The sequence below is a fragment of the Larus michahellis genome, chromosome 2, assembly GCF_964199755.1.
Source record: "Larus michahellis chromosome 2, bLarMic1.1, whole genome shotgun sequence".
NCBI classification, from domain to species: Eukaryota; Metazoa; Chordata; class Aves; order Charadriiformes; family Laridae; genus Larus; species Larus michahellis.
The window spans coordinates 75,916,214-75,939,201 of record NC_133897.1 but is presented as its reverse complement, the minus strand read 5'-3'; the positions used below and the strand labels follow the sequence as shown (position 1 = coordinate 75,939,201).

Here is a 22,988-nt window from a genome sequence, read left to right as displayed (position 1 = left end):
ATCAGCTGTAATAATAACAGAAATAAATGTGGGTATGTGTGTGAGACAGAAAGAGAAGTTGAAGAATTGTTTTGTCCTGATACTTCAATGAGCTATAACAGCTACTGGGAATTTTAAGCTGTACCTTACAAAAAATAACTTCCCCATTTCTAGGCCTATGTTCTTCTAAAAATTCAGATGGTAGTAAGAAATTCCTGGAAGAAGGGCTACTTCAGTTTAAAAATATTTTGAAGAGGGTGGGGTAGGCTCTAGAGAAGGATTACAAGATTAAAAAAAAAAGATTAAAAGGATGTGAAAGGCATACAGCTAGAGATGCCAGCTAGGAGACTTCACTGTCCCATTGTTAGGCATTCTACCCAAAGAATTTCTGGCAATTCAATAGGTGCAAACCTCTTGAAAGCAAGTGCTTACTGTGGGTGGGCAGTGAAGAACAAAACTTGCTTGACTGGACTGTTTCAATTGTTAACCAGAATTGGCATCTCCTAACTTGGTTTCTGTGTGGAAAACTGGGATGCCAGCCTGGTAGGTAAATCACTGACACAAAAGGAACTTGACAAAAAGCATGTTATACATTTAAATTATCATCAAAAAATTCTTTGCAGTTTTGCTGATGAAAAGCTTACACTTCAGTTCCATGTGAATGGTCAGATTTTCTTCGTGCCTAGGTCTAAACTGGAACTAGGTTTTTTTGTTTGGTGTAACACAGGTCTCAAATTTTTCATTCCTACTCACTCTTCTCTAATCCCATATTAAACCTGGATTTTGATATAAATCACTGTTGCCCAGTTATAAGCCTCAGTGCAAGAACTGCCCCTAGAGACTTCTGAAGTCAAACCAAACTCTCCCTTGAAAATGAAGTTACGCATACAAAGACGGGTAAAAACCATCGTCACATTTCTAACATCTCCGATGCAATACTTGAACATCTGTTTCAACCCGGCTTGTCTGCAAGCAGTGGTCATCTTGGCATCACAGGGAAAAAGACAAGTCAAAGTGTCAGATTTCACCAAACACTTACAATTATCATATTTATTTCACTGTTGAATTCTTCAGTTGCTGAAAGGTTGTCATGCAGCACTATCTCACCATATGGCAACAACCTCAAGTCCTAGAGGCGCATACTTAAAAGACCATAACATGTCAGGCCCCCTGAATAAATTAGATAGAACAATTATGCAAAATAATAATAATGCAATGATGAGATAAGTTAACAAATGAGTGTTGCTGTTCATGAAACGTTGTGAAAATAAATTCCACACATCACTGTGGTCATCATCATCATCAAACTGCGAAGCAACAAAAGTAAAATATCACAGGATTTACTATGCCCTTCAGCAACTGAAATTTTAAGAAAGGAGAAGGGGGTTGCAAGGGAGGAAAGTCACTTTTACTAATGTTCAGTGAAAGTATAATAAAATATTACAGAAAGAGAAAGACAAGCGGTAGTAGCTTTAAAACAGCAGAACATTTACCCATGCACTCTTTACGCAGACCGTCAATGTTAATTTGAGAGCTCAGGCACATTACACCTCATCTGTAAACATGAAGCATCATCTTAAAAAATGTAGCTCGTTGAATCTTAGATAGGCCAAGCTACGTTTCTGTGATTTTTCGGAAGTTTTTTTACAGATTTGGTTGCCCTTGATGATCAAAAGGCATTAGACAGAAAAGGGGAGAGGGGAGGAAATCAATACCATCTGGTTTCCCCAGTCGTCTCTCTAAAGGCAAAGTCTCAATTCATCCTTTGCTTTTAACCCTCTATTTTCTTAACTTTCTTGAAATGCTCAAGTGAGCATATGACAATGACCAAAGGCCTTTTAGACAGGGTAGAGTTAAATTTTAATAATCTGCTTCTAAACATTTCATCTTTCCGTTAGCTGAACGTTTTTTCTTTCCTTTTTAACATTTCATCAGCAAGTAACACTTCTGCTCTACACTAGAGAAAATAAAACTGGCACAAGAGGCTAGGGGATACTGCAGGAGTAGCATGTAGCCACCTTGAGAAATCTCGACACTTGGAAACAGCGGCTGTTTGGGATTAAAAAAAATAAAAAAACTGCTTCGTAGTATCATCCCTACAAAACTTGTTTGAAGAGATGACAGTATTATTTTCAGAAATATTCTTAGCTCTGGTTCCATTTCAGTGTTCTTAGCTGTAACGCAAGCTGCTGTTTCCATGGATGAAGGCTTGCACGCACACTGTACTAATCTTAAATCACTCTCATTTGCGATAGCACATATAAAAACAAACAATTTGCAAGATGAACGTGGAACTTCACCATCCCCTGACCAAATGCACTGATGATTCCCACTCACGCTTCCCTTCTGGAACAGAAAATGGTTCATTACAGTAGAATTTAGTAGAAACGTAGGTGTTTTTCTAAGTCTCATCATCGCTTGCTCCCAGCCGTTAAGCAGGGGAAAAAAAGCAATCTCTCTTACAGACATGCTACTAGGCAACAAATGTTTGTATATATTGGGAATTAAGAGTGCAAATACTGACAGTAAGAACTCCCTTCTGTAGTCAAATATGAAAAGTTTGGAGTACGAAGTTTCTAATGCACATTTGCACTAAAGCCCACTCCACAATTCTTGAACTGATCTCAAGATTTCAGTGAGATCTTCATAATTAAGTACACAAGGGCTGCTTCTAAATAGCAGGGAACAAGAGTAACTAACAGCAGAAATGGTAGAAGCTCAGAATTAAGGCCCCTAGAAAACGATGAAAAATTTTCAAATGAAGCAAAAATATTTTTTTCATTTACAACAGTAAGACATTCCTATAAGTAACATTATAGGCCTATAAACCTTATAAAGAAATGACGTATATACAGAAAACACCTATTATAAAGCCTGGAAGTGTCCAAGTTAAGCTTACTCATGCCATTTTCTTCTGTCCTTCTATGTGTCAGGATATATTTTAATTACCTCATCTCTTATCTACGTTTTTCTTAATGCATTGTAACATTCAAAATGCTCAAACAGCTATCCAAGATTATCTTTGTATCTACGTTATTGGGTTGGAGGCTCCTAAAGTAGCACACGAGGTAAGACAATACTGAGAAGTTGTTTGCTGAACACTGTTGTAGAAACCAACATCAAACTTTATCAATTAAAATATCAAAATATTTTTGATAGCACTTTTAAATTTGTTAAAAATAAAAATGGAGGGAGCACATTCTACAGTGAAATGACTGATTCGATATATCAATTAAAACAAACTTTAAAACATTGAGAGTGAACTTGACAAAGCAGCTCATTATTATATTTTGTTTGTTTTTTTTTTTTTTTTTAAGAATCTTGAAATTCACATTTGCACTTGTGTGGAAACACCATATGAAGTGAGACATATGCGAAATCTTGAAAAATGCTAGCTTTGTTACCCAGTTTGAAAGAAAATGCTTCTAGAATCAAAATAAAAGTCCATATACTACCAAATGAAGTATCAAGTGAGCTGACCTTTTAAAAGCTTAATTTTCTTTACTGAAGAAAACCCAGAAAGTTTCACAGCCAAATTAAGACTACAGTTTTAAAATAATTTATTCAGTCACATAAATACTTTGTAACATTTGCATGTTCCCTTTTTCACATCCTTGGCACACAATATAGCTCTTAACTTTTACAAAACTAGTGTAAACATCCATGGAAAATAAAATGAAAGGAAAGCGGGACATATGTAAAAATTCAATAAATAGCAAGAGGAGTGAATAATTGAAGGAAAATAAGTAATTCTTTCCTACAAAGACCATGTAATTACACTTGAATGTTTAATTGAAAGAACTTTTCATTTTTTAAAAAATAGTGAATTGAAACTCATTTTCCATCTTTCTACTATTGTTGCATTTAATCAGATACATGATACAATTCTTTAACTAGTTCAAATTCTTGAACAAACAATAGCAATTCAATGCAACTGTATTATTTGAGGCATCAACAGTTTTGGTTCACATACAGAAGGTTAGAAACCAGTATTTGCAGGGTAGTGGTTTTGGACATCACAATTTCTAAACTCCAAAACACCCTTCTAACATGACACAGATTTTCCTTAATGAGCATTAGTGTATAATCTGTTCTTCATAAAGATGACTTTAGACAGATGTTGTCGGACACCTGGATAATGCTGAATGTGGCTGAACCAACGAGACACATTAAGGTATTTCTCCTTTTCTTGCACTGTGAGGTCCACCTGCATAGCGAAGAAATACAAGGCACTGCAATCACTAGTATCATAACATGTGGTAAGGTAAAATAAAAGTAGGTAGTTTTACAGCTAATTTCAACTCCCATAAGAAGTTGTTACAGTCCAGCAGTATTCTATCTTAATTTCACATATGAAAACTCATAGCCCAAAATACATGTTTACTTTAATTTACTCAGATGAAAAGTCCTGAAGGGTATGATATAGAGGTGGAGAAAGGGTGTTTTCATGGGGTTAGCATGCAGTATTGGGGGGGGGCAGGGAAGAAGGAGTTCTACAACATACACAAGCCTTTGACATTAATCCAGCAGGTGGTCTTGCTCCCCAGGCAAAGTGACTACTTTGTATTTCAAAGTCTATTATAAGTACAGAAATAAGGTTTTTTTTCCAGGCAATTTCAGACTGGATAGAAAAATTGAAAGTTCTTTTACATTTTGAGCAATAGTCATACAATAGTTACTAAGAAACAACATAGCTTAACTGTTCAGATGTGCTAGCTCACACTATTAACATAGCAATGGCATGATTTACCTGCTCTAGGTGACCCTAGAGCAGGGGGGCTGGACTAGATGATCTCCAGAGGTCCCTTCCAACCCCCATCATTCTGTGATGATTCAAATTACTACAGTAAGACAAACTGAAAACCTGTCCATACTTCATAGACATATTTAAAATACTATCACTGCTACAGTTTGAGGTCCTGTTGTTCACTAGAGTTCTCAAGTCAATGGCACAGTCACTTGCTTAGTTTAACCCAGACCAAAACAGCTGCACAATCAGTCAGGAAGAAGCCTCCAACTATCATAGAGCTATCGCAACAGCTCCTTGCCACAGGAATCGTGGCCAAGATTAATGACAAGCTTCAAGCCTACGTTTACTTTTATCAGAGGACTGGGTCAGATAAAGTAATCCAGCACTACAGATCCTAACTATACCTTTCCAAGTCTTCTAAGTTCAAGTCAGCAACATCCTCAAAGCTTCATTACAAAGTCTTTTATTACTACAGAGTCTTTCAATCCAGCTGTAGAAGAACTATTCCCATCCTTATCACCTGTATTACTGTTCCTTGATTAGCAATTCTAGGTCTCCTCATTCCCCTAGAGTGAAATTAGTTTAACAGCTTAGACAATAATCTGTTTCTTCACATTAACCTACCACAACTGAATTACAAACAGGGTAGTCCTCAAAACAGACTACAAAAACTGTATCAGGAACAAAACGTGATCTTCACATCAACTACCCTAAGTATCTCACCAATACTTAAACCAATCAGTGCAGGATTCACCTCGCTTCATTTTCAGTTAGCTAAGTTAGCCATCAAGCTTAACTTTGTCATCTTGACAACACCTGCAGTCAATGAAAAAGGGCACACCTGTAGAGGATAGTTTCAACAGACAAATCACTAGCTGGACATGCCTACTATTTTTCATGTTTGGACTTCCAAAGCTACTCAAGGTTAATCCCCTCCTCAAAAGCTGAACAGATGGCATATTCCTTATGCCTTGTTCTACAAACACCAGACTTCATGGATAATGCAGGTTTATTGCAAATTTGATCTTGGGCATAGGAACAGTTGGAAACAAGTGTGTTCCAACAAACTTTTAAGTCACAGGCTATACATACACAGGCTATACATAGCTATACATACTCATTTACTCAGTTGTACAAGTGAAAAGCTGGTGTTCAAAACTAAGTCTCATGTTGAAATTTCACCTCACAACACACCAGTCCTCTCGATTTCAAGAGTTGCCTGTAACATTTGCTGCTTCTCCTTGCTGTCCCCTCACACAGCCCAGCACTTGGCTTCGAACTGTAAAGCTTTAAACATGCAGAGGTAAAAACAAAATAAGGATTTATACTAGAAGATGAACCACTGGAAAAATACCGAGGAAGAAAAATTTCAAGGAGTTGCAGGAAGGAATTGTAAACCAAGGCCACATAGCATTAAAGCTCTATTAACAGTAAGTTAAGAGCACAGTAACTGCGGCAACAACCAAAAAGCAGGGATCTTGCAGCTGCTCCTAAACCCAAGTAGCTCTTCTTCCAGTTCAGGCTGTATGAGAAAATCAGCTTCCCTTGCTGCTGGCATGGAAATGTAAACACTATCCCTACAGCTGTACAGAAGGGCACAGACAAATTAATTAAAACACAACCACATACTATTTTTGCTGAGCCAGAAACATGAGTTAATCGGCATTAGCCAAGTGGAAAACAGTAACACTGTTAAGGGGAAAAACTCCAGAATTTTTAAAAGCATAACAAACAAAAAGTGGAAGCTATTAAAATGTAACAATGAGTGTTTCATAAATTGCCCACGCTTCTAACGGTACAGTATATTCAGGACAACAAAGCCTATGCAGTACCATTTAGGGGAAGATGCTTTTTATGACCTGCAGTTTGTCATAATTAGCAGTAGTTGGAAGCTGGTACACAGTATGAAGCCGCAGAACCATTTACAAAGCAACACAGTGCATGAGAAGAGCAACATGTATACTTTAAGGCCATCTAAAATTACTGAAAAGCAAAGGAAAGTATTCAAGTAAGAGCAGATACTAAAAGTACTGGAAGTTCCATGAGTGTCGTATACTTAAACTTACAATACCCTTTTTCAAAGTCTTTAATGGGTAAGCACTTGGTTATGAAAATGCTGAAGTAACCTTCAGATATTGCACCATATACAGTATTTCCTCCTCATAATTTTATGCTGGTAATTCTCAATCTTCACATTTCTCTGATGTAAATCAGAAATAGAAGTCTGGAAAACTATTTCCTCCTCCATTCTGTTAGTGTAGTGAAAAAAAACATCTGAAGGGCAAAACAGACAGCTACTCTAATAACAAAACCTCTTTTTGTACTCCAGGCACAACAAGCAAGATATTTTTACTTATTTACATAATGTACTCTATCAGTGAAATATATTAAAAAGCACTTTGTGGCATGCTCTACTTTTTACTCTGAACATAACTCTTAGGTTAATTGTTTAGAGATCACTTCCATGGCATTTTTTACAACATTTTGTTAGATGGGTATTTTCTGTTCTTCCTCATTAAATTAGATAATTCCCCCAAGTTAAGAAAGGCTGCTGTTCTGCTGTTAAAATAATTATTTGCTATTAAAGCAATTATTTTAATAGCAAAGAAGCAGACACTCAATTTGACAGGCTTTTTTTTTTTATGTCATGAAAAAAAAAAGAGTCATATTCTTCCACCACAAAGCTCACAAGGGGTAACCAAGGTGGTCATCATACAATACAACTAGAAGAGTTTCTAGAAGGACTATAAATACACAAGCTTTAATTATATTTTCTTCCAGTAGCTTTGGGGATGCAGGCATAAATTCCTATTCCCACACCCTGTATGTGCATGGAAAGTCTAAAACCACCTGCCTACATCTGAAGTTCCTCAGCATCAAGAAAAGGATAAGATACTCACTTTTTAAATTTAGCCTTCAGATAAGAGGGAAAGAAAAACAAAACCCACCTGAATGGTGTATTTCATGAAACACATGTACTTTCATATATTTTTGACTAATTTTATGGTGTTAAAGGAACATGCTTAAAATGAAACCTTTTCTTTAAAGTAAAACTGTTTTCTGTATTTCAGTAACTAAGTACCATTTTTAGCCTAATTTTTTTTTTTTTTTTAGAAGGAAAGCCTGTTATCCCAGTGCTAAGATAAGCAGTATCAGTGAATATTAACAAGCATTCTTGGCAATCTGTTTATTACAGGAAGTGTTCATTATGGAAAAAATTAACTGGAAAATAAACTACTATTGCAGTTCAGTATTAGTAGTACACAGTATAGTTCAGTATTAGGAATTCTGACCCAAGGAGAAAGCTTAGTTTGTTTTGTACTGGATTTGACCCCGCAATTTTGACTGATATAAATTTCACCCATAAGTTATTTTCTAGACCTTATTAAAGAAATTTTCAACTCAGACATATGGATTTGACACTACTTCTTGTGTTCAAACAAGATTTTTGAAGTATAAAAACAGATCAACTTTTGTATTGATTATTTCTCTTAAATTGAACAAGACTTGTACTGTTTGAAAATACTTCAGAATAAAAACATAAGGAAACTTTTTTATTGTTTTAAACAAAAAAAATTATATGAAAACAATTTCATTACCACGGGCAGAATTTAATGCTTACTGATTGCCTGAGCTATCCTCAAGCAATGCTTCCAAATTCATGTTTTCTCTGCAATCTATGCTTTAACCTAGAACTTCACTGTTCATCATATTTACCCACATATATATATTTAAGCAATCAAACTGTCGAAAGACAGCAATATTTATATTAGATACATGAAATTACATATGACAATGTAAATCACGTTGATTGAAAAAGCTCATATAGACAGTTAGCATCAAGCATTACACTTTTGGGGTGTTTGTGACCTATATTATGATGCAGAACAACAATGCATACAATTTAGTTCCTGCCTTATAATAAGTGTATATTTCTAATTAATAAACTCAAAATAGACTCAGTCCGAAAGATGCCGGAAACACTACCTGTTAATCTGACTCTCACTCATTAAAATACTAATGCCTTTCCCACATAGTATTATTGTGCTTATTAATAACTAGAAGTAATAGGAACAACAAAAGAAAGGCATACAACTGCAAAATTAATAGTTGCTGCTCTTCAGCAGACAAACTGATTAGTAAGTTCAAATGGATGAGCCTGGACAGTAAAGAATCAGGTTCCAGAGCCTGCCTGGGAAAATGGGAAGGGCAAAATGAAGGTCAGAGGAGAGGAGAAATATGAAGATGTATGATATATATGCAAAAACACTAAGAAAGGAAGATGAAACCACAGGTGAAGAAGTGAGCAATAGGCCTGGGTGGTCTTTCCAATAAAGTGTGCATCAGAAGGTTTTTAAAATTTTAATAATACTTGGCTCATTCAGGACGATCATGGTATGTCACTAATATTTACAGTATTCTGTTACTAACATCTGCATTAGCACGTAGTTGGTAGTCTATCAAAAGCAGACATTAATCCTAAAAGTCATTATCAGTAACATTTTCAGATCAATTTTCTGGACAGCTTGATGGACAGCAAGAACTGTGGGTATTCCCCCCTCCCCCCCTGCCGTGCCTCCCATTTCTACCGCCTCTCCTGAAGGATTATAGGAATCATCCATTGGCATTTTGCACAAAGCTCAGCTGAAATACTGGTGGGTATGACAAACTGCTTCCCTGGACCACATCACATTAAGAGATACAGCAGCTTTCCCTGCTCCCCCTTAAAGCTTAAGAGTAGAGATGCAGCTCTGGACATACTCTCTTCTCATTACAAGAAAAACAATTAAAAAAAAAAATCACAGGATTCTAGTTCAAGATCTTACCTCTAAAGTTAAGTACCAATACGAATCAATTCTGAAACCTTCAAAATCATGTAATTTCTAGGTAGTAGCTTCTAGATTTTCCTCTTTATTTAGGATAGCCACCCCATTATGTGTCCTTTATACCTTTCCGATTCAGAAAATTATCTTCTATGAAATCAAACATTTCAGAAACAGATGCTGTACTATAAACTTGTCCCAAGTAGTGTCTGGATGGTTGCAGGCACCCAGGAGCACCAAGTCATTTGTTTTTACCATCTGTTCCTATTTCCCAAAGCAATAACTTGTATCTATTCTTCTTGATTAGGTGGTCTACTCTAGAGCAAACTCTAAATTTAAAATACGCTTGATTTTCCCCTGCCTAAGTTGAAAAAAAAAAAAAGAATACCGTCATATTTTTAGGAAGTACTTAAACATTTTTTCTATGTCTACATATCATATGTGAAAAGTAACCTATTCTGACACTCTAGCCAACACATCTATCCTACTACTTAAAATTAATTCTGTTAAATCATATTTGCCTTGTAAAATATCTTAAGTGACTTACTCTAACATGTTTTCATAAGCCTTCTGAAATGAAGCTTCCCTTCCCTCTCCTCTGCTTGACACTCATTAGAACTTTGACTCCTGGATAGTCAAGATACTGAAGTTTCTTCTCATTTTTGGTAGTATTTCATTACTTGATCTTTCCTCCCCTCACCTCAGCCTCCCTTTTGAAGCATAGCGTTCTTCCACTTCTCTTCCAGAGCCCTGTTTTTAACTGTATAAAGTACCCATTCACTCAGTTGACTAGATTCACCAATTCTCAGACACACGTGCATTTGTCGGAAGCATCTTTTTCTGATTACACCCCCCCCCATTTTCTAATGTAAAACTGATTGATTTTATCTTCTCCCAAGAATTTTGCAGGCCTTTTTGTATAAGTACTGTGGTTTGTTTAGTAGTACCCACTCCAGAGAAGGACGGTTCATTTATAATCATATTACAGCCACCAAATTACAAATAATTTCAACTGCTTCATCTTTAGATTACCACTGGGGGTTCAGAACTGAGGCGCAATGATTTATAAACACTTCATAGTAAACCCTGAGCTGACTACAAAGAACGTCAACACTTTCTCCACTCAGTACATACTTTTATTTTCGGGTTAGAGTTTGGGGTTTTTTTGTGCTTTTTTTTTCCTCCTAAGCACCAGCTCCCCACGTTATTTTCATATTCTGTATGTTATCAAGTCTTATCATTAAGTCTTGAAACACAAATGACATTTTGTTATGGCTGACACTTCTGTGTGCATTCATCCTTCAGGAACTTAATTTAGGTGTATCTTTCATAGCACCAGTAACATTTCTCCAATACTAACACGGTCAGTACTTTCAGTTCTGGTATGTCCTTTCAGTGTCATTTCCCTCTTTCCCCGTGTAGTTCTGTAAGCAGTCACGTCTCAGATTTGACTAGGTAAGAGTCCTCGTACCCAGTAACACAGGGACAGGTATCATCCTTGTTACATTACATGGAGGAAATGAAAGCATTCTGGACACTACAGATAATACACTTCTTTTGACAGACCCATAGCTAAATATTAAAAAGTAAAAAATGAAGAACTTATAAACAAGTTTTATTTGAAGTTCTTATAACAAATCTCTCCATTTTTGTTCCGCAATTGTCACTCATCAATTCAGTAGGTCAACTTCTACAATAATAAACTGCTCTTTAGAAAAAGAACAATTATGACAGTTGTACATATAAAAATAATGCAAGTAACACTTACCATGATGTGATGCAATCCATAGTACATCAAAACATCTGCTAAGGTAAAAATGTTTCCTGCAAGGTAGACTTTATCTTCAAGGTGTATGTTAAGATCCTAAAAAGGAAAAAGTCATTATACTGCTGTAGTATTGACTTTGTAAGACAAACAATTAAGGCAATTGTTAAAAATAATAGAAAACTTCCTCTGGAGACAATGCATATAAAATAAAAGCGAGTTTCAATTTATCCCAACTCAGCAAAGGGGAAAAACATCAAAAGAAGAAAAAAGTCTAAAGAATGTAAAGATAATAAACTAAAATACCATCATTCTTTGACAGAGATGATTCAATAAAATGTAAATGTTGGTCTCTAAATAAAGTACTAGCCAGCTTGCTGATGGCACATAGTTTTTCATAATTCTCCCACTTACATCCACTCTAATTTTTGTAAATACAAGTGTGATTTATTTTACATATCAAGCTGACTGCACAGAAATTCTTTCAAATCTGTCTTTCTTGGCTTCAAATTACTGGAATTCAAAAATGCAGAGTTGTGTATTTTTTTTATTAGCACACATGACTTAGAAGCACCGCTGTTACACATTTTACATTTGATAAGTGGAAAATGCAGTCCTATGACCAAAGGAGAGCACACTGCTCTTCCAGCAGCAGCTTCTCCTGTCCTCCAGGACTCACTCAATGCAGCTGGTCAGCAAGGGTCTGGAACTGCAAACATGTAAGAACCCGGGAATCACAAACAGATAGTGGGGTAGGAGACAAATAACAATTCTGGAAACTTAATACCCACCAGCTGGTATCATTTGACACCTGCTTTTATTAACATTGAAATCACTGCTAACAATTCTTAATGACTGATACTGTCAATTCAGTTGCTGTCTAGGCCCATATGAAGAGAGCACTGCTTCAGCATTTTAGGATCATCTCTCTCTCAACAATTCCGCATCAGAGGCTATAAGGGTAGGTAGCAGAAGGCCTCCACTTAGGTTCAGTGAATAAACATTTCAAATCTGCATTACTGACTCTTTTTCATGGCTTTTTGTATGCAGTCATTCCCTGCCAGAAAACAGGAGGCTGACAGACTCATCATTACTCAGGTGTATTGCTCCTGAGAACACAGGCATCACACCTCAACTCTGCCTCATTACCTGTCCTTCCTTTTCTCCACATCTTACCTACTTCTCCTCCAACATATGCACCTTTCTGCCCCCTACTTCCCTTTAAAGAAGTAAATGTAACAGCAAGCAAAGTCATCTACTTTAACCCTGATCCCAGCATAAGCAAGCTTTAATTTTATAATATTCTTTTCAGAAATGTAGGAAAAGAGGCTCCCATCTTTTCCTTTGATTTGGAAACTCTCCCTATTAGTTCTCCTCTGCTGGCTGAAAAAAACTTGTAGTAAATGCACTCCTTTTTCCTCAGAGATCTCCTTGACAGTTTTCTTAAGCCACCTCCTCCCCACATCTGGAAACAGAGGTAAGCAGCTTAAACAACTAGCATTTTTCAAAACATCCCTAAAATAATTTTTCAGTCTCAATTACAACATGTTCCATGTTAAGGAAACCTTTTATTTTAAAAAAGTCTGGAGCAAGGAAAAAGTGTTAATCATTAGTGAACAATTTAAAAATTTTGTTTAGCTTTAAGCATACTGCAGTTTTTTGTGGTTCCATAATTACTGATATTGAGATATCCCGCAGGGCAGACAAAATCCCCACCCCTAAACACTAAGCTAAAACGCTGAGACTTTAAGACATCTGACTTTGCATTTGAATTTGACAAGTTTGACTCCATTATGACACCTTACTGTTTCTTTGAAAACCTCTTCATGACAGGACTCCTGTACTTCCATAGTATTTAAACATCCTTATGTCTGCTTTGATTTCTTTTATTGGAACAAATCAGGGAAAAATATTAACCTCTGCATAGTTAAAATTCTGTAAGGTCATCTGCCTCTGGCTATATAGCTTCTTTTCTTTAGACTGGTTTGCTGCTTTGTTCATGCTAGTTAGCTCTCAAATTACTTTAAGCATGTAACTACAGTTCTGTGGAATTTCATACACACAACACAAAGGCAAAAGCAATGTTACGAAGAAAAAGCTTGCAGGAATCAAGAAAAAATCTAGAGATCTGTTTACTAGAAAAAAATAATCATAAACTCGTCTATTCTGACACAGATTCTCTGACCAGCATTTTTCATTTTGATTAACCAGAAATTCAACGTGCATTATAATGAGTAGTAATGCCACGGAAATTATAACACACCCCCCCCACACACACCCACCCACCCTTTCTTCTTAGGCTAGGCTGTGGAATCAGGATTTTGTAAATTAAAAAGTTCGTTATCTATGAAGGTACAACCAACACAGTTATTCCCCTGGTCAAAATTTTTGATTTCTGTATCAAAGAAGTTATGGCATGCTAATTCTTAGTTTTATACACCTTCAAGAGGTAGGCTAGTTTCTACGCAGAAATATTGTTTGCCCAGTTGTTCAGGATGGGTTAATATCATACACACATGGGTTAATATACTGCGCACGTATACTCAAAATATTCATCTATATAAAAAAATAATCTTAAAACTTTAAAGGCAAGGTAAGCCAATACAGAGTGAACCAATTATTTATTCTGGTTCATCAGATTTTATGTAGTCAGTTAACTGAGCAAATGGAATTTGACAAAAATGGTTTAGTCTTGGATAAATTTGCATTAATTTACCATTCTGGTTTTGAACGTGTACTTTCCTCCCATAAAACAGAGACAGATATTCCAATTTCATTCTGTAAATCAAGCTAATTCAGAAACACCACAGTACAATTTTATTTTTTTTTCCATGTGCAGTAGGCACATTTAGTTAATCTTGCCTCATGGGTTATGCTTCCCATAGATGATTATATTATTGGCTAATAGCCAACTGTGTTAGAATTCCTGAAAGTTGAGGTTTCTTAAGTGACCATGGCAATAAACTGAAAAAGCGTTCCTGTCCTGGAGAGATTAATGAAAAGATGAATACAAGATTGTATTTGAATTTCTATTACATCCAGGAAATTCAGGTCTGTTAGCTGTCATTTGTATCATTGTCTTTCATGTACTGAACATCACTGCTTAAATTGATTATGTATATACAATCCCAGTATCAAATGACTGAAATAGTCTTGGGCGTTGCTTATAATTATATGAACTTATTGTTGCAATCCCTCAGGAAACCCTTTCTCAAGCTTCAGACAGGTATTTAAGGCACTAATATGCGTTGAACAACTGTGGCAATTCAAATGCCATTTTTGGGTTAGAGGGTGGGAAAAGCAATGGAAAGAAGAGATGTTGCATTATTTATGGACTAACCGATGGATTTCCATTTGCTTGTTCTATGGAAAAAAATCTAATTAACAGCCCATATCTAGAGTCACAGCTCAACACATCCCATCCATGGCACACTTCTGGCTATTCCACAGCATCGCTTACTATCTTTTAAGTATACCATCTAATCGCCTGTAATCCGATTCATCCATTAAGGCGATTGAATACCTTCCAGTCACCACAAGCTGAGACAGCAGCTTGGATAAGTAACATTTACTTATTACAACTCAGTAGCTTACAATGGATCTAATCATACCCTGATTTTGGTTTGGTTATTTTGTCCACAGCAACACACTGCTGGAGTATGCGCTTCCCTTGCACATAGAAGCACATCCTTTCTGTCAGCAACATTCTCAAGGTCATTTATGCCCTAAATGCCTTTATATTGCACCTCGCAAAGACAAAGAGCTGAGCACTCTCAAATGCCCAGACAAGCCTCTGACAATGCAGAACCCAAGAAAAGGATTCTGTAGCCATATCCAAGAAAAGCAGAATGTCACTGTTGGGGCATAGCCATCTTTTTAATTCTAATGCAAGACTTTTCTCTGTAACTGGCAAACTACGAGCTAAATCTAGTCTGGATGACTATTATATTCAACATACTGAGATTCCTGTAAAAGACAGAAGAAAAATAATCAACAAATGTCACTCAAATAATCAAAATTCAATCCTTTACACCTGTAAGTGCACAAAAATATCCTGGTGCTAACAGAAAAGGGAGGGAAGTCAAGACGGAAAGCTGAAGGTTAAGAAATGCTTGCTGGACAAGCTTGTCAAAGTTGGTAGGCACCCCACTTAGAAGTCTGTCAAAGAACAGTGTACAAGAACTGTGGATTAACGGCATGGACAGAGCATGGATTAACCTGCTTACGTATTTGCGGAAACAGTAATTTTTCAAACAAGCACATTAAATAAGAACTGAAGCTCTCTTATTTGCATTTTTAATTGGATTCAATGATTACAGCCAGACAACACACGAAATTAGGACAAAAGTAGCTGAAATCATGGAGTATTTTTGGTATGAGACACTGAAGGTAGTACACAAAAATTCTTGGTTATAACTGTCTTTCAGAGACTACAGATTTCTATGTTTCTGTGGAAGGTTTTCTGTAGATTCAAGTACAAGCTCCTACTTACAATATACCTCTGAAGATGGGGGGAAGAACCCTCAAATCTTAGATCTCTAAAATTGACAAAGCAGAGACATTCAAGTCTCCTGAATGGAATTTATTAACATCTAAGTACACATTTGGTGGCATAAAAGTTTCACAAAGGTTCTCAATTCCTTCCCAGACGACTAGAAAAACTACTAATTATCAAGCACAACAACTCAGTAATTTCCAAATTTTTTTTACTGTGCAGCTCCATTTACCACTAACCAAACATCAAAGAAGCAAAGGAAAATACTCTCTCATCCTGTGGAAAAGAAAGTTAACATAATGCATGGGATATTATGTTATCACTGTTACTGACAATCATCATTCTTACATATCTGCTGAAGAACAGTCCAGGGGTATTGCTCCCATTTATTTTATCCAGTACAGGAGTGCAAATAAGAGTTAGACAAAATTCCAAGAGCACTTTCATTGGCTGGTTCTGAACAGTATGGCATTTTCTCTGAATGAATATAAAAAACCTAGTTGAGATGGTGTGACTACTTCATGATTGTTTTCATGCCAAGTAACAGCTTTAGTCAACATGTCAGTAAGAGCAATTTAACAATCTATTTTCTTAAGGCCAACAGAAAACCCTTCCTGTTCAAATTAACAAACATTACACCAGTTATTTACTGACATTTTTCAGAACCACATCACCTCAATTAAGGGTTAAACAGAGGCAGCCTAAAGTTTACAGCAGAAGTGACTGAACTGTTTTTGGTGCAGCTTATTATAAATTGTCGCTCTAGGCTGCAACTGTCCCAAGACTGCCATTGTGTATTCCAGACACGTTGTAAAACTACAACCTCAGACTTGCCTCCCTATTTTAGTTTTTATTTTTTTTCAGCTGTACTCCCTTTTGGCATAGTATACTTTAATCATAGGCTGCCTCTTTTTCTGATTAATCATGGTGGCGAGAGAACAAATTAAAAAAATTCTTAATTGCTATACTGTGAAATTACTAGTGCTGGAACAATTCCACAGCAGCCCCGTGTCAGAATAAATTCTGTCTATTCAACATCTGCTAAGAAAAAAAACACATAGGAAAATTTTAAAGGGGTAATAACTATTAGAATATACTTAAAGGTAGATTCTCCCTCAAGTGACACTGACTGTTTCTCAGTAAGGAAATTTTGCTTTGTTTCGAAACACTTGTTTTATTTACATACTTGTATTTCAGTAAATTGTCTTTTCTACGCTGCCAGCATTGCTTAGGCTAAAACTGAAAAGAGATGCCAGCTTTGTCATGAAAGCGTCGTATCTCTGTGTCTGGTTTTAATGCTCAAATGCAGTTCTGCAAATACTGACATGTGTGTGCTGACAAATCAGGTATCATCACTTAAGCCATCCAGAGCAGATGTATTTTGTTTTAAAAAGACAAAAAACTTGCTTTTGGTTTTTATACAATAGAAGGGCAAGAAAGGCAAAGAAAAGTTAGTTATTCATTTTCATACAGTCTTCTCACAGTTTGGGAGAGAAAAAAAGCCATCACAAGGTTGTTTGAAAAATGACTGAAATGATTTAATATTTGTCATAAAGGTTTTTTCAAAAATTAATTAGACAACAGGGACCTCTGAGGGCCACCTAGTCATACCACCTGTTCAAAGTACAGCTAAACCTGAAGTTAAACCCTGATTAGTCAATGCCTCCTTCAATCAAGCTCTGAAAATCCCAAAAGGTTGACAGTTTTCATGCAGTATCTGTGGAGTAAGCATGACTGTAAAGGTTCTAATAGTATTTGCACACAGAAAATAAGAATAGAGATGTTACAAAAACAGAAGCAATATACATAAACTCATGCTTAACCAATGGAAGATATTCCATAGATACAAGATCAAGATAATTCAGATTATCTGGGGTGTGAGAGAAATGGTTCTTTAGGGCTTTCAACAAGTTGATCCTTGTTAAGCAGGCATGATATTCCAAGTGCTCAAGATCAAGGAGGCTGTCAGTTTGAGAAGGACAACAGACTACTAACAAGGTTTTGCTTTGCACCTTTTTAAGATACAAGACTTCCCTTGATTTTAAGTAACACAATCTGTTAACTTTTGAACACTGCTTCAGTTTATCTTTGGTTTCTGCAATAGTTCTAGTTGACTCAGACTCGCCTCACATAAAAGTCAAAAGTATTAATTAAGACTCTGCTAGCCTCAAGTAAAGTCAGCCTTCCTAATACCTTGCAGCTCACAAAGCTATTCTAAATCCAGACGCACTAGTAGCACTGAGCATTGAGTACTTTCCATCTAAAACATACTTTTAAAACTAGAAAAAATAAACACTTTAAAAATTGATTGAATTTCACTGGTGTTTCATGCACACTTAGTAAATAGAGCCCCTAGCACTTAACAGTGTAAAGCAAATTTTCTCTTCAAGCTTCTGTTCCCACGAGACTGCAAAAATACTAATTACCAGGAACAAGGAGTAAGAAGGAAAATAAGACTAAGTTTTGCTATCTACTCCCTGCCATATGGCTGCTCAAATAACAGGGTGACCCTTGAGATTCTCTTTTCTGCTTCCACCTGTTTAAGAGGAAGTAAGCTTCAGACTACACAAAAAGTTTAATACAGTAGACCAAAGCCTCCATACAAAGTAGCTCACTGTGAAGGGCAGTTTTGCAGAGGTTCCTTTATGATTTCACTTTTCAAACGCAATTCAGTCCAGTAACTCCTTTTGGTGTCAATACCGATTACCACATCATCAAGTATGGCCTGTATCCATAATTACCAAATCAATAAGAATAGCTCTTAAAACAATCAGAGCAGTGTTATCTTGAAATACAACGCAACTTGTTTATAGCTGAGGTTTTATGAAGACAGTAAGAAACTGGCATCTTACATGGCTAATAAGAGACTAGACAACGGAACAATCTCTATCTGGAACACTCTAGGTAGTTCACAGCATTATAGCCATAAAACACTGTAAGAGCTCCGATTCATATATTTTATAGTTTAAGCTGTTTTCCCCTGTTTCAGATTGTTGGGATATTTTTGTCAATAAAAAATTAAAAGCAGCAAGCAGAATAAACGCCAGTACTTAAAAATACTGTCAAGTCTTCAGTGTTTTCTCAGTTTTATTAATTGGTTGCTCATACACACATTAGCACCGTAATCTTCTGCAAGGTCTAGTCACTGAAAAATTTGGTGGCAGAGTAATTAAATACTCCTTACCTTCAGAATTATTCTAGTATCTTCTTTACTAGAGCCTCCATCTACTCGAGTCACTCTATATTCCAACCACTGCTGAACGACAGCTTTCTCTTCTGCAGTACTTCCAAGCAGTTGGTCTTTCTTAGCCTGTTTAACTAGGTGGGCAGCTATGGTCATTAATCCTGTCAGACCAGGTCCATTGTTTGTTTGAAGAACAGGAATCTAAAGAGGAAACCAAAGTAATACTAAACAACTAATTCAAAAAGTAGTTGCTATAAGAATAGCTATTGTTTTTTCTAGCCCCTCAAAAGGATCTTTAAAGCAATACATCAGAATTTAGAAGTATTCATACTAAAGGTAGTAACATTAAAGAAAATATGTATGTTCTCTTTTTAGTTTTTGGGATGGTCTATTTTCAGTTTTTACAGAAGAAATGTATTTAACACATGCACACCTTTAGCTCCAATTAATCGAATTCTGCCAATGTCATAATGAAATAGTATTGCTCATTCTAACACTGGTAGAAATCTTACTAACTAACTTTTGACTCGTTTTCCAATTCAGGACTCTTGACTTACAATGGTGACGTCATCAGCATCCAGTTTCTCTCTGAGTAGACGGCAGTAGCCAGATTTACTGAAATGCTTATTCATGCTTACTGTTCTATTGACAAATCCTGTGACAGAAATCAGCAGTTCACTGGTATCAGGGGAGGACAACACAACACACCTCTAGATTTAACCATGTCTTTGTTAGCAACATTATCACATGCTAAACTGTGCGAAAGGAAACTGAACCTCTAAGAGCCAGAAACAAAATGAATGAATTGAAACTCACTGCAACAGACTAAATCCCATTCAATCATTTATGATATCAAATGACTGAAGAGAAACTGATTAAGATGCAATACAACTGCACTAGCACCATAAAAACGCAGAAAGAAGAACATTTTAAGCTGACATCCCTCCAACGACCCACGATGGCCCTCCCACAGGCCGAAGGAAGAGGCTCCCAGAACCCGCGAGTCGGTAGCGAGGCCCTACAGCCAGAACCGAAGGGGGGCTGCGAAGGAGGGGGCTGAGGCAGAGAAGGCGAAACCCCGCTGAAGGGGAAGAGGCGGCCGTGCGGGGATCCGCAGCCGAGGCCGACGCAGGGCCGGCCCACCCGGGAGAGAAGGAGTGGAGGGTCCATTGCCACCGTCGCACCGGCGTTCACCGCGGGGGGCAACGGCCGCACGGGGCCGGGGCGGCGGGAGGGGAAGCGGCGAGGTAAGAGGCCGTCGGGGAAGGAGGCCAGCAGACACCCACCCGCCCGCCCCTGCCCGCTCCCGACCCCTCCTCGCTCCCTTCACCTTCCGCTCCCCCTGGACGCCGTACTTGTTCCCTTTCGGCAGGCCCAGTAGCTGCTCCAGCAACGCCAGCTCCTCCGGCCCCGGCCGCGCGGCGGCTGCCATCTTTGGCAGAGGACCACCTGGGAAAGGAAAGGCAGCCGCAGCCGCCACCTGACAACAACCACCAACCCCATTGGACGAAGAGACTACCCCACGGCCACAGGAACCGTCGCTGTTATTGGCTCGGCGGGGCAGGCCAGCCAATCAGACGCTGAGCGGGGACGACGCATGCGCTGAGCATGACTTGGCCTCACAACCCCTCGGGGGCAGGGGGGGAAGAATGGCGGATCACTAAGGGCGCATGCGCAGCTGCGAGCACCACCCACCCCCCCCCTTCCCCGCCCACCCGGTGATGTGCGCAGGTGCGCGCCGGGGCGGAGCACAAGGTGTTAAGCCACGCCCCCCGGGGTGTGGCCTCGGCCGGGGGGCGGGGCGAGCTCTGAGGGGCAGCCGGCGCGGGGGCAGTGGGCGCGGGGGTCGTGAGGGAGAGGGATGGCCGGTCCCGGCCCGACAGGCGAGGGAAGCGGGGGAACATCGACCCGGCGGGCTCCTCGCCGCTCCACGGCCCGACCCGAGCAGCCCCGCCGCCTCCCGGCGCAAGGCGCTTCCCGGCCTGCCTTGGCAGAGTCGGTTCGTTACCCCTTCCCCACGGAAATAACAGCTGCTTTCTTCCCGGAAAGGGGCGAGAGCTGCTGAGGGGTTCGTCGCCTAATAATAGGAGGAGGAATTAAGGGAGGAAAGCCAGTGGCTTCTCCTGATGCCGGTGCCAGGTCCGCGCACCCCCCGGTTCACAACGCCCGGCCCTGGGGTTGCCCGGTTGGCGGCGGCGCGCAGGGGCGGCGCGGCAGCCGGGCCGGGTTCCCCCGCTCCCGGGCGTCCCGGCCTGCCCGGCCCCTCGCTGCCGCTTCTGAGGCAGGTGGATGGCTTCATGCAACTGCCTTCCTCCGTCCCGTAAATTTTGAATTTGCTGTCCAAGCGTAGACAAATTTAGCAGAGAAGCTGAAGTTCCAGAGAGAGTTACGTTAACCAGAGATTTTGTGAAATGAAGGAAGGACGATCATGCAGAACCAAGCCATTATAGGCACAGACCAAGGGTATCAAAGGAAGAGGAGGGATGGAAGTAGGGTTAAGAAAAACATATTAATGAGCCATGGTTAATGATAGCAGTGAAGTTAAGAGATTAAAAACCCACAAAATGTGAGCTGGCCGTGAAATAGTGTGATTTAACTGCACATTAGTGTTTGAGATTTGTTAAAGACATGATTTAATCCCCTCTCTGAAGACACTCTGCTGCAGATGTTGTACCTCTACGTCTGATTGTAAATGTTAGAAATTAAAACAATTTTAGATTGGCGGGTCTGTTTGTGCAAAATGTCAAAGTGTGGTTCTTGATAGAAGACTGTTAAATACTAAACTAGCATTTTTACTAAAACCAATGAGCTAGTCTTGTCCTACTACTGACAATTTCAAAATACAGACTCAGGGCTATCACTGCATTAGTCATCTTAAATAAGATGATCCTGTTGAAGGTCCTGGTTCTTCAATGAAACGTTTTGTCTTGATACAAGGTGACATTCAGATTTGTACTTTCTGTTGCAGAAAAAGTCTGAAAGTGGCCACAGAGCCTTCATCTGAGTGGGGACCAATTCTGAAATTGTGAGCAGATTTTTAAGCTTTTGCAGGAATTTGACCAATCTTTTATATTAACATCTGCAAAGCACTTCATTAAAAACAAAAAATTGCTCTCCCTTGAAACTGGCATTGCTCTTTGCAAAGTTTATTTTTTTAATTCTTCACCTCCTTTCCTACAACAATATTTTGAAATGTTAGTGTTCCAGCTGTGCTCCAGTGTGACATCAATGAATGATTTAAGACTGTAAATTCATAGAAATATTTTGCCAATTTTTTAAAAAGCTAATTGATTGTTTGAACCATGTATCAGTAAATATATACTTACATTTACAGGTTATTTATATATTTATAATTATTAAATGATTTGGAAAGCAGAAGATGAGACATATCAGTGTGAAATATTAGTGCAGATGGATTGAAGAATCTATCAGTAACAATAAAAAGAAGTTTACCATTTCAGTCAGATGAAAAGATAAAGCTTTTTTTTTTTTTTTTTGGCTCTCCTCCGACTTCAGAATGTTAAAGTTCTTGGAAGGGGAGACTTTATAAAATTAGGTGGAGAAGATTAACTGCTTACAGTTGTGTAGCAGTTTTCCCTTGATAACAGTTCTTAACCGTGTCTCTCTGCCTTTCTTTCTCTGTGCACAGTTCTCCCCTCATTCCATTAGGTGGAGCTTTGTGATTAAGACTGCAGAAAAAACTTGCTTCAAAGTGCAAAACAATTCACCGCGGAATGGCTGGGGGAGGAGGCGAGCGAAGCCTACTTTGCTTAGAGGTATCAGTGTCCTGTACGCAAGCTTGATACACAAAAATATGAATCAAGACCCTCACACACAAGGAAAATAACTTGAAAAATCGATTCTGTCAAACAGAGAGCTGCTCTAATCTGCTGTTATCATAGTCAAGTTCCAAACCTAAAATACCTTAGGTTATAAATTAAATGTCAAATATAATTAATTTGGCACTTGAAACATGACGTGGATGACTGTCC

General features: G+C 38.3%; 1 protein-coding gene across 1 annotated transcript; it reads right to left on the bottom strand.

Annotated features, from left to right (window-relative positions):
- Positions 1 to 3,522: 3,522 nt before the first annotated feature.
- Positions 3,523 to 20,489, bottom strand: EEF1E1 (eukaryotic translation elongation factor 1 epsilon 1). Its single transcript, XM_074575988.1, has 4 exons — positions 20,327 to 20,489; positions 18,997 to 19,197; positions 11,321 to 11,416; positions 3,523 to 4,186 (listed from the first exon to the last, which is right to left on the bottom strand). Exons 1-4 carry the CDS (start codon positions 20,426 to 20,428, stop codon positions 4,046 to 4,048), a joined length of 540 nt encoding a protein of 179 aa, XP_074432089.1. The 5' UTR covers positions 20,429 to 20,489; the 3' UTR covers positions 3,523 to 4,045.
- Positions 20,490 to 22,988: the final 2,499 nt, after the last annotated feature.